The sequence below is a fragment of the Apteryx mantelli genome, chromosome 6, assembly GCF_036417845.1.
Source record: "Apteryx mantelli isolate bAptMan1 chromosome 6, bAptMan1.hap1, whole genome shotgun sequence".
NCBI lineage: Eukaryota > Metazoa > Chordata > Aves > Apterygiformes > Apterygidae > Apteryx > Apteryx mantelli.
In genome coordinates this window covers 35463583-35478846 of record NC_089983.1, presented here as the reverse complement: position 1 = coordinate 35478846, position 15264 = coordinate 35463583, and the positions used below count along the sequence as shown (strand labels likewise).

The window sequence follows — 15264 nt, the reverse complement described above, 5'->3', positions numbered from 1 at the left end:
TGTTCCAGTTTTGCTTCTGCTAAAACAGATTTTATAGAGAGAACTAACAATGCATAGTTGTGTTAAGTGCATTGGTAGAGCAGATACCAGAGGTCAGCTCAAGAATTGACATCCAAAAGGAGCTCATTCTGAATGCCTTGCAGGATGGAGGAAAACTGAGTTCCTGTCCATCCGTTTCAGTGTTGTACACCCCCTGGGTTTTCAAAGTCTCATTCAGGCATTCAGTTTTTTGCTCAGTAGCTGTTGAATAGTCTAGTAGACCACAGAGGACCAGACTGTAGAGACAGGTAGAAGAACGGTCAAGGTGGTTGACTGAAGATAAGACTTCTTATTCTTCCCTTTGAGCCAGACCCATGCCAGCCTTGCTTTCCACAGCATGTGCCTGGCACCATGAACAGGCAGGGAGTACTTGGTTTGATACAAAATACTATCTCCCTACTCAATTCCTCTGTTCAATATTGTATCAAATTATGGTGAAAACAGTGATGTAAATATGACAGCTATCTATAGAGGCTCCAGGACAGTATCATCACAGAAAGGATTATTGTGCTCTGTGGCAAGTGTAAAACGCCTTTTTGAGGATTTTGTCATCAAAACTTAAACCTTCCAAAGACAGCTTGAGCAATATGGGGAGAAATACCTTGGTAGAAACTGTTCTCTGCTTCTTTAACTAGTGGATTCCCTCAGTTGGGGCTTGTTTTCTTTGTTTGGGGATTTTTTTCCCCCACGTTTTTTCCTTCAGAACCATAGTATCATGTACAGAAACAACCATAATAAATTCATTATAGGTGAATTTTCTGTCAGTTCTAACTAGACAAAAATGCATGGAAAATAGTACTTTAATTTGTGCAGTAGGCTTTCGACTTTCATTTTTGACTGAATAATGTGTTACAAGGTACAATGTAAATACAGAATGAAGAATTAGCAGCACTTTTTATCAAATGGATTTTTAGCTTGGAAATTTTAAATTTTAAAGTGGAATTCTACTGATCTATGTAACCAGTAGTTTCTGTGACTGTGTTTACACCATGATCAACATCTTTGATTGTAGTCTGTGGCTTCACCACAGAAAGGAAATTTGTCCATTTTGGGGTGGAGGAAGATTGTTAATACTATATAGTGATTAGAGAAGTGAAGATATTGCAACAAATCTACAGGCATTGAAGAAAGATCTTAATCAACACCTAATCTCAATAAGAGGCATCCTTCAGCTCTGTAGCAGTATCACAGTACAGACTTTACTAACAGGATTCAGGGGTGGATTTACTGACGTTTCTATGAAATATTCCATTACTTCAGTATTATATACATATGATATACAATATGCATTCCAGTAATTCCTCAGCATTTAAAAAAATTACCTAAGTCCCTTAGATTTAAATACATTGCTGAACAGCTCTGAGATTCCAAAAGGCTGAAAACTAAGCACAGGGTAAAGGGTTTTGAAGTATCAGGGCATAATTTTCCCTAATACTACAATTGATTTCAAAGGTACTAGTTATAGAAAAAGAATTTACTCATCTTGAGAAGAGGTGGCAGAATTATGCCTAATAAATAGAAAATTTGAAAAGATATTAGTTTTTATAGTCTATTCCTTCGACAATCCAAGATTGCTCCTTATAATGTTGAATGCTCTATTTTTTAGCACTGTGTTTAGTTTCATTTTAAATGACTCAAATGGTGGTGCTTTCACTGCTTCCCTAGTCTATATCATAAATCTGTATGTGTACGTGTTTGCTTGGTATTGCTCTATAAAACAGATACAACAGAATCTGAAAAAGACATTATAAAATTGCTCTTTCTTAATTCCTGTGAATGATCATTTATTTCACTGTTATGCTTAAGTATAATGATTTCTGCCAAAAGAAGCTAAAATGTAGGTTGAATTGATTAATGAATACCATTATTTGCTGATAGCCTGGAGGATTTATCTTTATCTAAATATTTTTTTCCAGAATGAGCACTTTTAAATTAGATTAAGTACTTCTATGTAATGTCTATTTCAACTGCTAGACAAATCACCCTTTTATTCAACATGCATTACTATTCTAAGCTTTATCAAGTAATTTCCCAGGAATGCGGTATAGACCTGTTTTATTGGCCAAAGTAATCAACTTCTGCAACAACATCAGCTTAAAAAGGAAAGAATAAAAACATAAGTGAAATGTGTTGACAATAATATGAGATCGAAAGTGAGCGTGCACGTTTTCAGAAGATGAATCCTTAGATGTTCTTGAATTGTGTTTTTCTAATGAGTACCACTGAGCATTGGTCAAAATCCTTATGTCTTAATTGTTGGTATCATGAAAATGGAGTTACGTTTCCTATTTTCATTTTCATTTTTTCATGAGTTTACAGTTCAGCAACTTAAGCTTGGAAGGAAAACAAATATGAATTCATTTTGTCAAGTGAATCTAACACTCATTTTAATTAGTCCCTTGCACTCTACAGTTAACCTTGATTGCATTTCATATTTTAGACTTTCTGGTTTTGTATAATGAGGAATACTCCCTACTAATAATGTTAGTAAAACAGAAGAATAAATTGATACATTTTTCCACAATTGTAGTTCAGTTTATTTTTCTAAGCTCCTGTGATCAAAGTCTTGATATGTCAATTTTGCTAAATTTTGCCGTCTACCTGTATGTGAAACTGATTACATTTCTTGATTTAGGGATTAAGAAGTCAATAAAGAAATTATCTGAGCTGGAAGACAAAGTCAATCTTAAAACGTTAATCCGTGGATTTCATTATATTTGAATCTGCTTACTACATCTGACTATTAATATTTAATATTTGATGTATAACAGCTTATGAAATTTAAACAAAAACTATCTTGGTTTATATACATAGATCTTAGAGTTGCTGTAGGTAGAAAATAAATTCACAGAGAGAAATTAATTCCTAAACAGGGAATCTTTTTCCCACTTATCTCCTGCCTGAGCCCTTAATCTAGGACTTTTTAGTGTTTTATGGAGCTCTGCCTTTGCAGATTTATCCCTGGAGAGCATATTAAAATCCTTAGTCCTGCTCCCTTAGAAACTGATACAAATTTTTTTGTTATTTTCAACTGGAGCTGGATTAAGCCCATAGCAGAAGACAAATCTGTGTGTTTTTTCTGAAGATTGTTGATCTGTATATATGATTCAAAGGTAAAAATCCTGATCTAAGAGCTGGAATTTACTTCATACTGGGGAATCTATGCAAGAAATCCTTGGCCAATACCGGATGGCTCAAGAGAGCTGTGCAGTGTGATTCAGGGCATGAGAATAGTTTTCAGGCTCCTTCAGTGATCAGATCTTTGCTCTCGTGTCACACACACAGAGGACAAAAGGGTGTTGGAATCACACCTCAAAAGTCTTTGCAGCTGAAATACTCCAAGATTCTCATGGGTGATGGGAATATGAGCTCTTAGGGAGGAAAAATCTTCTCAGACTAAAAGGTATATCTATTTTTTGCTCAGGTTTCCAGTTTACCAGAACACACAAAAAAATACAGGGAAAAAAAAAACAAAAACAAAAGTACCTTACTGCTATATAGCTATGGCTTTCTCAACATGTATTCCATAAAGTGGAATTCAGTCAAAGTTTATGGTTTGTTACTTCTTCTGTAGTTTGCATCTTTTCCTTCAATACTGTTTAACATGTCCCCTTCTATTCTCCTTTTCGTTCCCAGGAGAATCCAATTTGCTCATAAAGTTCTCTCTCTTTCTTTCCTTTTTTTCCCCCCTCTTTCCCTTTCATCCAGATGGAATACCATTTGCTTGGTGGGTTGGCCGTGCCAATGAAAAGCATCTTTACTGGGGAGGATCTCTTCCGGGCATTCAACAGTGTGCGTGTGGACTGGAAGAAAGTTGTCTGGATATGAGATATTTTTGCAACTGTGACGCAGATAAAGAAGAATGGTAATAATTTTAACACATGTATGGTAGTTTCTGTGTGAGAGCTGGGAGTACATAGTAGAGCAATAAGTCTTTCGCTTATTTACAGCTGGGGAAACTTGAATGGTTTGAGTTTCATCAAATGAGAGTGAAAATCAACCTAGAATTTGGACTTCTGATTTGATCTCAAATTTCTTATCTGAACCAAAGTTCTCTCTCTGAAACAGGCCGCAGGATGGGTTGTCTTCAAACACCTTTTTGCTGTTGAGTGCTAAATTCAGCATTTTTATTTGTTTGAAAATTTGACCTTTAGTTGGAGAACTGCATGAATAAAAGCTATGGGAGGTTGGTGCTGTGGGTATATCTGAGAGGAGAAACTTCAGGCATAGATGGTAGAATTCGAGTACAGGCAGCTAAGACCAAGAAATCTGTACTATCAAAAGGGCTTGTATTTTTCTTATGAACAGTGTACCTGTACGTGCCTGAATTTTCTTTTGTATTGGGTCCCAAGCTTTTTTTGAGTCAATGGACAGACTTCCTTTGACTTCAGTAGGGTCTGAATCAGTCTTCATGGAAAGTTTTAGACATGTGTCATGGACATTCAAAGCCTTGCTCAGTTTCAGAGTTTTGACTGTTCCCTGATGCAGCAGGAGTTGCCACACACCACCCCACAACTCCTTCGTCCGTTCTTGGCACCCTTCAGAGACCCTCTGGCAGCTTAGAGCTAGTTATTGTACTTTTAAATTAATTCCTTGCTTGGGTTGGAGAGGGCAGAAATGCCGGACAATATTGTTGAAAGTACAATTTTAAACGCTGTGAAAATACATGTGAAAACTTTGCTTCGCCCTCTCTCCCTGCTAGATCATTGACTGATAGGAGCTGCTGTTCTTTCTCTAAAAAAAAAAAATTTTAACATAGAGTTCTTTAGAAATTAAGAATAATGAAAGTGGATAAGAAATATAATGGCTGTAATAGGCCACTGTGTTTGAAATAGTGTCTGAACTGTGAAACCTTCACTTAAAAGAGAGTGAGTAAGGGGCCATAAGGATTCTTGAATCAAAAAGATTTATCCCAAGATTTTCAGGAATGACTTGTCACTTCAAGTGTTGTGCTTTTTTGGATGCTCAATCTGTGGCACTTGGAGAAGGGCCTCCTTCGCAGACGGTGTGGTGTGTTTGCATGGACCCTTTGCGTCCCTGGGGTCGCTATTCTGTTTCGAAAACTATAACTATAATGGTGTTCCTTTGAGAAGCTCTTTATGTAAATGTTTTTTATGAATGTGATTTGTACAGAAAAGCCTTGCTGTGCCTGTTAATCTACCTTTTCTTTAATGTCTGGTTATCAGGAGCGCTTTGGTGAGGTATGCACATACGCACCAAAGGAGTCTACTTTTACTGGGTGCCTGGCTCAGTTAATTGTCCACGTTTTGCTTAGTTCAGTAAGCTGCCGCTCAAGCTGAGCGGGACTTGTGATGCTGACAGACCATTTTGGTGATGGTCTGAGACTGCAGGACAGTGCGGCACAAGATCAGACAAACTAGTGCAAGGTGAAAACTAAATGTAGTTCTATAAAGTTTCAGCTGGATTTCCTAAGGAAATGAGACCTAAGCAAGTTGGGCTATGTGTGTATTTATCTCCATTACCCACCCCCACCTCCCCAACCATTTCGAATATATTTCAGAAATATTTAACGGAGAAGTAGAAATCTCAGAAGTATTAGAAATTGCGCATTCTATGAAAATTTTTGCCAGGTTGAGGAAAAAAAGCCAATTAAAACCTGCAAGAAGGAAGTTAAGGAAGAATAAGCTTACAATTTTATTAGATTTTAGAAAAACCACATGGGAGAGAGATGTTGAAAATCTAGCTTCATTAGCTTGGCTGCTCACAGAGCTGCTTGTTTCTCCTAATTTCATGATGATAACAGGATACAGATAAAAGTTTCCTCAGCTAAACTGCCTATTGTTTGTTGGTTTGGGGGTCCTTTTTTTTTTTTTTTTTTAATCCACTATAAGTCTGGACTTCTGTTCAGTGGCATTCTAAATTGTAGGTTGCCTGTTTAAAAGCTGAAAAAGCCCTGACTTCTGCAAAGGGTTTCTAAACATAAGAAATTTTGTGCCTCTTGAAGATTGCTTTTGTGCTGCTCTGCTAGAATACTGACCCCCTGATATAAAATGAGCATTTGGATCTGAAACCTGCTGGGATCTGAAACCTGCTGAGATCTGAACTGTGAATCTAACCTGTTATATATTTTAGAGGAAGGAGCAAGACAGTAGTAGATGCATTTATTTGCCTTCGCATGAAATAAAATGGGTGCTGCAGAGTGGAAAACCAGAAAATCATTTTCGTTCCTCTTAGATAAATCAGACTACTCAGGGGTAGAAACTCGCCAGCATGGCTGGAGCATCTTTCTGAAGAGGAGAAAGGCTGAGGATTTTCCTTTGATTTTGTTTTCCTAGACTAGGTCTTCAGTGAAGAAGAACCTACTAATTTCTCTGAGCAGAGAGGAGAGAAAAAAAAAAAAAGAAAACCAGAAAACAGAAACTGAGAGAAAACAGTAAAGAAAAAAAGTCCTGAGCCAGGTGTTTGGCAGAACACAATATGCACTTCCAGGCATGCAGACTTTTAAATGATATCTAAGCAGACACCTGAGCAAGCTGCTAACTCTGGTTTCCTTCTTGACCTGATGCTAAGTTAGTCCCTCTGGAGTTATGCTAGCCAGACGAACAGGAGTATAATTATGTGTGCGCTATATGGGGAAGGCTTGTATTGTTTTCCTTTTCTTTTTACTAAATCACTCTAGTGAAAAGTATCTTTTTCCATCCAGCTCCTCACTCCTTTCTTCACCTCACTTCTGTACTCTGTGATATGATGACAGGTAATTCTAATACAGTAGAACAGTAGAACAACTTCATGATATTTGCTGGAGAGTGGGAGAAGACATCTGCTGAGGAAACAGAGGCACAAATCAGCATGTTCCTGTCATAATGTTCTAACCTTGACCTAAAAAATGGGTCTGGAAAGGTGTTAAACATGATTTGATTGTAGTCTATTCATACCTCTAAAAAAGAGAAATTCTTGACTATTGAAAGCTCTTTTATCTAGTGGGTGGGAAAAATCAGTGAGCTTCGGTGGCTGGAAGCTGAAGCTAAATTTAGTCCAAAAAATATTTCTTTCTCTGTCTTCCCCTTCCCCAACAGTGAGAATATTTAACTGTTGGAACAAATTATGTAGAGACAACACGGATTTGCCATAGCTTCCAGGGCTTACCTTGAAAGTAATTGTCTTTCTAGAAGATTTGAACTATTTCAAAAAGAAGGTGTACTCTTGACGTAGGCATTATTGGGGACAGGTGTTAAACTGATGTAAAGAATAAAGCGTTTCTGAAATGCAGGCAGGGTTGTGTTATTTTCTGTTCACTCCAGCGATGCTTTGGATCCTTAAATAACTCTCCCAACTTGTTTTTCGTCTCAAGCAAAATTCTCCCACCTTGGCAATGAACATCTCACCAAGCCTTTTGTTTAAATGGGAGGAACCTCTTTCATGCCATGGTAGTATGTGACTATCCTGATGTCCATTTGCTACTTTGGTCTCTCAGTGTCTAAAATCCATTTTCCGCTTCACATGCAACCTCTTGATTGAAGCCAGTCATCAAACAAAACTTACTTCTTACTGACTCTATTCTCTGTAGACCCTTGTAAATTTGGGAAACTTTAAAGCTTTTGGTTCTGTATAGGAAGAATGGCATCTTTGGATGCCATTTTGTATAGGAATCTCAGTCTTCTCAGGAGAGTATGGTGGGGAGTGTTAATTCTGACCAATATTTGACTGGCCATCTTTCTATTTCTGTCATCTTATTATTCAGATTATACAAACATCCTCTTCTATCTTCCAGAACAGCCTTCTTCACTGGGGCACTGAGCCTTCAAACCTTCTCATTTCCAAATTAACATGCATTCACCTCTTTACTGTACCTTTGGGGTATTGCAGGCAGCAAGGAAACTGCAGGACATGAGGGGAAAAAAAAAAACAAAAAACCCCCCAGATATTACTATTGTTGTCAGGCCCACTTTGGCTCCCCCAGATCTGTACTGAATACACCCACCTTTGTTTGTTTGAGGAGCAAAGCACTGCAGAAGTGAATGGAGCCCTCTCCAGCCGAGCTGTATTTGTGTTAAATTGCCTGTACCAGAGCCGGGGTGTCAAAAGCAGAAGGACTGAGGAGAGCAGAGCCAACAAACCCAACAGCTGGTGAGCCTAGGTTTGACGGGGTTTGCCTGCCCCCGTCCTGCACTGAACCACTGTCCCCAAAGCAGGACAGGCTAATCTGCACTGCAGTGCATGTGAGCTGCTAAATAAATCCTGCTGGAGGTGACCTGGCCTGCCCAAACCTGTCCTGGAGATCTGCCTTCATGACTGCATTTGTCAACAAACTAGATAAGCTGCCTGCCGAGAGCTGGCTGTAGCAGCCCCCCGAGGTGGCACAAAGCAGTTCATTACCAAACTCTCTTTCTCTGCACCTCTCTCCTAATTTCAGCAGCAAAATAAATCTACTGCATCTTGCTTTCACCTGTTAAATATGTCCCCTTCTGCTGCTGTTTTTTCTTTATCGTGACTGTATGTTATTGTACTCAGTAAAGCATTTTTGGATGCAGCTGGTAGGAGAGAGAGTAATTAAAATGTATTCCTTTGGATTATTAATGATCTGTCCTGCACAAGGCTCAAAACTTTATCTGATGGAAGCCTTTTTTAATGGCCAATTCCTCATGCTGTTCATTGACATCTGCTGATGATAGTATTCTTTTCCCCAAATGCACTGTATTCATAAAAATCTGTACTGAATGTCTGAGCTAGTGAGGCTCAGACCCCACCAGAGTTTTCATTAATATACAAAAAGAAAGCATACCAATAGGGGACCATATGAGAAGAAATTATATTTAATGGCACCACAGCTCTACCATCTGTTAGAAAAATTGTGGAAACAACTACCTAGAGGTTACCAGTTTGTGATGGTTTATGCTGTTGGGTTACCATAGAGTGAGGGGTGTTTGTTTTTTTATCTATCCTTTTATTAGTACACAGGAAAAAAAGGAGTCCCATAATGTTGTCATCAAAATAGGTATTCATCACTCACAGGTAAGACTACCTGTGCTACATTTTAAGCTATCCAGATGCTGCACTATCACTTTTAGCATGTCTGTACTTGTGATGAAACTGGTTTTTTTTTCCATATATAGAGAATAGATTTGAGGTGTAACATTTCTCATAGCTTATTGAGGCAGTCCTTTGGGTAGATACAGACATGAGTTTTCAGTCGTGGATGCACAGATGACATCCAACTGTATACCCATAGCTAAAAATAATTCAGTGATTTAAGGGGGATTTTTGGATTTTTTTGTTTTGTTTTTCCTAGTAGGAAATACAAATTGATACTACTTGTAATGTGAAGAGCTCAGAGTAAGAGCCATTCATTGAGGGTGCTTTCCACATTGAAAAATATTCAAAATTTTCATCTGAAGCTGTTCTGAAATCGGGTAGAAAGAAGGTCTACTTCCTGATTTTATTAATTTATTTGCATCGTTTTCTGTACGTAAACAACTCCTTTCAAGAATGGGAAAGCTGCTTTATTTTGTGTGAAATCAGGACCTAGCTCACATTTCTGACCAAAAAGCATTGCCTCCCAGAACCCTCCTGCAGGCAGACGCCCCCCGTAGTCCTCAGTGCTTCTGAGAAGTAGGCTGTAACATTTTACAGCAGGCACAGAGAGTGGAAGTGCAGAGGGCTGTGCGAAACCTGCTAAGAGAAATCAAGCAATGTTTTTGGCTAAGCTGAGAAGCAGCTGTGGAAAACCAAATGCAATCTGTTTTTAAGTGTATGTTAAATGTTAGATTAAAACACATATATGTAAAAGCTAGCTCTGGGAACAAATACAAAAATAATGACTCTAACAAGGCTATATTTTTCTTTAAAAGATATAAAATCACTTATGCACTCATCACAGCACAGATGCTCTCTATCAGAAAATATCACTTTTTCTTTGAAAAGTATAATAGATTAAAAGTGATCCCCCAAACCTTTTTCAGCCAAATTTCCAAATATTTTGCCCAAACCCTGGAATACTTGTATTTTGTAATGGCACAGTAGTGCCTCCAGAAAATTATTGTTCGGGTATATGATGCTCTCTTGCTCTGCTCTTAGGCAGTTTTCCCACAATTCAGTTGCTGCCGTGATGCAGCAGAGAAAGAAGAGAGAAATCCTGGTGCTTAGTAAGAAATGGAGTCTGAAATAGTTCAACTTAAGATCAGGAAAGCAAAACACTCAAGCTTTATCTCCCACGAGGCACAGCATGGTGTCTCTAAATCTCTTTTTTGCTTTGCTTAGCTGAAACATCTTAGGTGCTGATTTTTCACCAAAAACTTGATTTCCCACCATGATGATAATGCTAAACTGTGAAAATATGTAAGTTGTTCCCCATCATTAACACTTTCTCTGGAGGGCAGAATGTTTCTAATAGGCTTTAGTTCAAAGTGTCTGTTTCTATGAGAATATGTATCCGTACATACTTCTTCTCTTTCCATGTGTGAGAGAATAAAATATATTTAATGTGCTTTTGGAGCTTCAAGAGGAACTTGATTGAGTTTTCAAGGCATTAACATAAAAGTGATGATTTTCATTAGTTCTAGAATATCTATCTTTCTTGAGCTATGCTACTAAAGTTCTCCGTGACACTGGCATATAACTAGTAAAAACTCAGAGTCATAAAGTTCGATATAAAAGACCTCTGTACAATATAACAGAATATCTAATAAGCAATGCAGTTTTCAGAGATGTGCAATAGATTTCTTAAAAATGTCACCATTTCATTTCTTGTAGATATCTTCAGTGGTAACTGTGGGAAGATACTGGTTTTTATTTTAATACTGATCGTAACTGGTCAAAAGTTTGCACTATTTTTCAATGAAAATATTTTTAGGAAACCTCCCTAAATGTTTTTTGTGAAAAATCTTTTTAAATAGCTAAATGTCAACTTAGTTATGCATGTGTATATTGCATATTTTTATGTCCTCCTTCTTTGCATCTTTATGCCTTGCTTTCATTCTTCCTGCCTACTTTTCTCTCTCCCACCTACAGAACCACCTTATTTAACTTCTTATTTTCCTAAGAAATACACAAATGGACCTTTTGGTACAACCATTTTACAATCTGTTGAGAACATTTATATTAACTTTCAAAGGTTGATACAATAAGTTATATGAGTACCCTGCTGGGACAGTGCATGAAGAGATTTGGGGACCATGCACTTTTGACCCATACATAGTACTTTTCCTTCTGAGTCCATATTGAAGTCATCACTCTGCCTGGTGTCTGGGAATTTCATCTTTCTGCACTTTATCTGTCATTATCTGTATGTCAGACATCTGCCAAAGCAAGAACAAAATGTTAGGGTTGCAGAGGGTACGTTTCCTTTTCACCTTGGAATTACTAGACGCTTAGCTGTGCTACATGTAATTAGAAATGATGAAACGTAAGTGAAGTGAATGCAGGCTATATCAAAAAGATCAGAATACCCTTTCTAATTTTGGTAAGGTATTAATCAGAGTAGAGGACTCATTCAGCTAAGCAAACATCCAAGGTTGTGTATCGGAACGACACAGCTGTGTTGTTCATATTATTTCTTTGAGGAAATAGTGCGTCCCTTTCTGCAGCTGGAACTGTAATGAGAGGACCTTTTGTAGAAGGTAAAATTATGAGAAGCCTGTAAGTAGCCTGGGGTCCTGCCTGGGATGTCAGGTGCCAGTGGTCTCACTCAAAAAGGAAGGCAAGAATACCCGGTATGCAAATTGCTTGGCCGTGTAGAGGTGGGGCTGTTTTCCCCCAAAATTACTGAGATTCATCTCTCTGGTGGGTGTTCTGCAGGACTGATATGTCCACATTCATAGCAGACCTCAACCCTGAGCAAAAGAGCTGGGAGAAGAAAAACTCATTGCTGTGGAGGGAGGTGCCTACATTAGACATGTAGTAGTGCTCGCCTTGCTCTATGATCAATGGTCAGAGAAACAGCTCCTGAGGGCGGTTCAGCCCTGGCAAGGTCAGAGTTAAATGCCTGGAGAGCTCGGTTAAATTCCTGAAGCAGGGTGGGATGACTCCAGAACTGTATGCGCTGCCAGGGACAAAGCCACCAAATCATCTCAGGGACCAGAGGGCTGCCATGAAATGCCATGCTGCGTTTTGAGGACAACACTTTCCCTAGGACTCTCAGAGTAAAAAGAAAATAATGATCATCCAGGAACCTTTCCATCCTACTCCTTTTTAGCAGATGTGCAAGTTAGTCACAGAATAAGCCCAGCTGATACAGAGACTGTAGATCGACAATGAGGTAAATCAGGCTGTAGTACTTCGGTTGCTTGGCCAAAAATCTTGCAGGCACATGATGTAAATGGCTGATTCAGTGCAAACTCGCTCCGCCAATTCAACGTTCTTCAAAAACGCGCACAGTCAGTTGTGCACTAGCTATCTTGAAGCCGGATCCTGTACTGTCTGGCTGCTCCACGCTAACCGTATGCAGGATCAGGTGTCGTGTGTCCTCCTGCTGCTGGGATAAAACACAAAGCCAGCATAAATGCCATACCTGTCTCTGGCTAACTTAACAGCAAGGTAGAAGTGGGCTTATATCTGATCCACATCAAATTCATTCTGCTGAGGAAATTTAATAGAGCCCATTTTACAATAATGCCCATCAGAGAGATGCTCTGCTTCACCATCGTTTTGCATAGCTGAAACACAGTTACAGACCATGCCAGACAGTATTGTATATCAAAATGCAGTGTCTTCAAGGGTCAGTGTTATGCACGAGCATAGATCACATATACACGTGTGCATATGTGTATCTTAAGCAGTAGGAACTAGTCACAAGTCTTCTAGGTAATTTTGTAAAGGCCATTCGTCTTTAACTGCGCATCTTTCAACTGCTGCTTCACATGAGGAAAGCTGAGGATTTTGTCTGTAGTTTATCTGTCTCTTTTTTGTTTGTTTATTATAATCCAGGACAAATGATTCCGGCCTCCTTGCTTTCAAAGACCATTTGCCTGTAACTCAGATAGTGATCACTGACACAAACAGATCAAATTCTGAGGCTGCTTGGAAAATCGGCCCTTTGCGTTGCTATGGAGACAGTGAGTACTAGCTCTTCTCAATTTCCATAGGTACAGAACATCTCCTCTCTTTGGTTTGTTTGTTTGGGGTTTTTTTTAAGGGTTTTATTTTTATTTTTTTTGCTAAAAGGTGCCTTTCCCTGAGCAGCTCACAGCTGCTGTCCTGTGCCCATTAACTATAGAGAAGGGGGTTGTCGTTTGCAGGGCAGTTCTGGAACGCCGCGTCCTTCAACACCGAGGCCTCCTACCTCCACTTCCCCACCTTCCACGCCGAGTTCAGCACAGACATCTCCTTCTTCTTTAAAACCACCGCCCTGGCTGGCGTCTTCTTGGAAAACCTGGGGATTAAAGACTTCATACGGGTTGAAATAAGCTGTAAGTTTTCCCACTGAGTATATTTTCTGTATGCCCAATTTGACAGGAGCAGGGAAGCAGGAAGGATGTTTTTTCTTCTGTCTTGGGACTGTCAGAGGAAGAAGAAATAAATTGGAGATGTAGGGACTCATTGGACTGGACGCAGATGATTTAGGCTTAACTCCCTCTCCTTTCAGAGTTTCCTTTTATAGCCTTGGTCATTACACTTAGTCTTGCTATGACTCAGTTTGTCTTTCATGAAGAAAGCGATGACTTTATTTACCTTTTTGTCCCTTAATTTTTTCCCATTTTTTCTCTTTAAAGAAGGAGCAGTAGATGTGCCTGTGAACTGTAATTTTAATTGAGAGATGTAAAATTTAATACAAATCATTCAGTTGATTACTTTTATTGTTGTATCAGTGACATATCCAGTGTTGTAGAGGAATTCAGTGTCTATGGTACAACTGTGAGGCTAGGATGAGCTAGGAGGCTGATGTAAGAGGAGTCAGTCACAATTGTAATGGGCCTTGAATACTTTAAAATTGAGTTAGGGGTTGCAATGTAATTGTAACTCACTGTATAAAAAAGAGGAGTAGGGAGCTTAGTAGATTTAGCTTCACCCCTGTTCTGATGACTTTGAATATTTACAAGTGACAAAAGGGTATTGTGGCATTGAAGTGAAATATGACTCCTATATTCCAAATTTTGTCAAGCTTAGGAAAAACAAACTGAGTGCTATGCATTTTATAATATGCCTATAATAACCCCAACATAAAAATTTAATAAAATAGGGCCTCAAGGCCCTTCGATTCATTAAACCAATGGTAAATGTCATGGTGCATTATCACAAGGTAATGAGGTATGATTTACTGTTAATTGCACATCAAAGTCCAATTTGGTTGCACTTAAGTGTACTGCATTTCATTTTCAGGGCCATAGAAATAAAAATGGTAGTTTGATGTCAAATATGACAAATACTGCAAACCACTAAGATGACTGTTTAGTAAATGCTTTCATATCTGTCCTAAACACACACACAGAAAAAATTTAAAACTTTATTTAAAAGTTTGAGGAAAGTCTTTTCTTTTAAACTTTAGGCTTCTCATAGAAGTTTTGTGTTGTGTTTCTTGCTGCCAGATGTAATTTGCAGCCTAAAGGGCTTATATCAAGGAAGTTCTGCAGACCAGCTGCTTAGAAAGGAAATGGCCTTTCAGCAGATGCAGGGGCTTGGAAAGGATCTTTGTCTATCCCTATGGAGCATTTCCTATCTTAACTGTATAAGAAGCAGCTTCTAAAACCAGACTTGTCCAATTTGTTGGGCTTGAAAGACCAGGTTGTTATGAATTTTCAATCCACTATCTTCTGGTTGGTGTGTGGTCTGCAGACCTGATCCTTGCTCTTTCTGGTTGTATTCAGCATTTTAGGGAAAAAAAAACAATCAGGAATGAGAATGTTAGAGTTATGGCCCCTTTTAGGCTTTCAGCAGAGCAAGATGGACTACTTTATATGATTGTTGCTTTCCAATTATAACATTGTCTCTAGGAGCCTTGCTATCTGTGGGCACGTGTGACATGTGCCCCTGTAATTTGGGATCATCAATGAACTAGTCTTTCTCATCTTTTTTTTCTTGCTTGCTGGGTCAGGCTTATTCATGCAAAGAAATGCTTGGAGGTTTCTCTCCTACTGCATACAGCCAAGTTCTGTGGTCGCTAAGTACGTGCATTTTGAAAGATTTTGTCAGAAAGAGCTCCTTCATCCTTTCCACCATCTTAGCATTATTTATCCAAAGCTTTAGCTACCACTGTGTGACTTTAGTACAGTTTTTGGCACTTTTACTTCCAAAAGAGAATAAACTACCATTTCTAGGGCACAGTAATTGTTA

The 15264-nt window shown here is 38.7% G+C and overlaps 1 protein-coding gene across 1 annotated transcript in view; it reads left to right on the top strand.

Annotated features, from left to right (window-relative positions):
- Window positions 1-15264, top strand: part of CNTNAP5 (contactin associated protein family member 5) — a 211046-nt gene that overhangs the window by 155313 nt on the left and 40469 nt on the right. The window contains exons 12-14 of the mRNA XM_067298578.1: window positions 3748-3904; window positions 12922-13049; window positions 13233-13403. Of these exons, the coding sequence (XP_067154679.1) occupies window positions 3748-3904; window positions 12922-13049; window positions 13233-13403 (456 nt within the window). The remainder of the gene's footprint in view (window positions 1-3747; window positions 3905-12921; window positions 13050-13232; window positions 13404-15264) is intronic.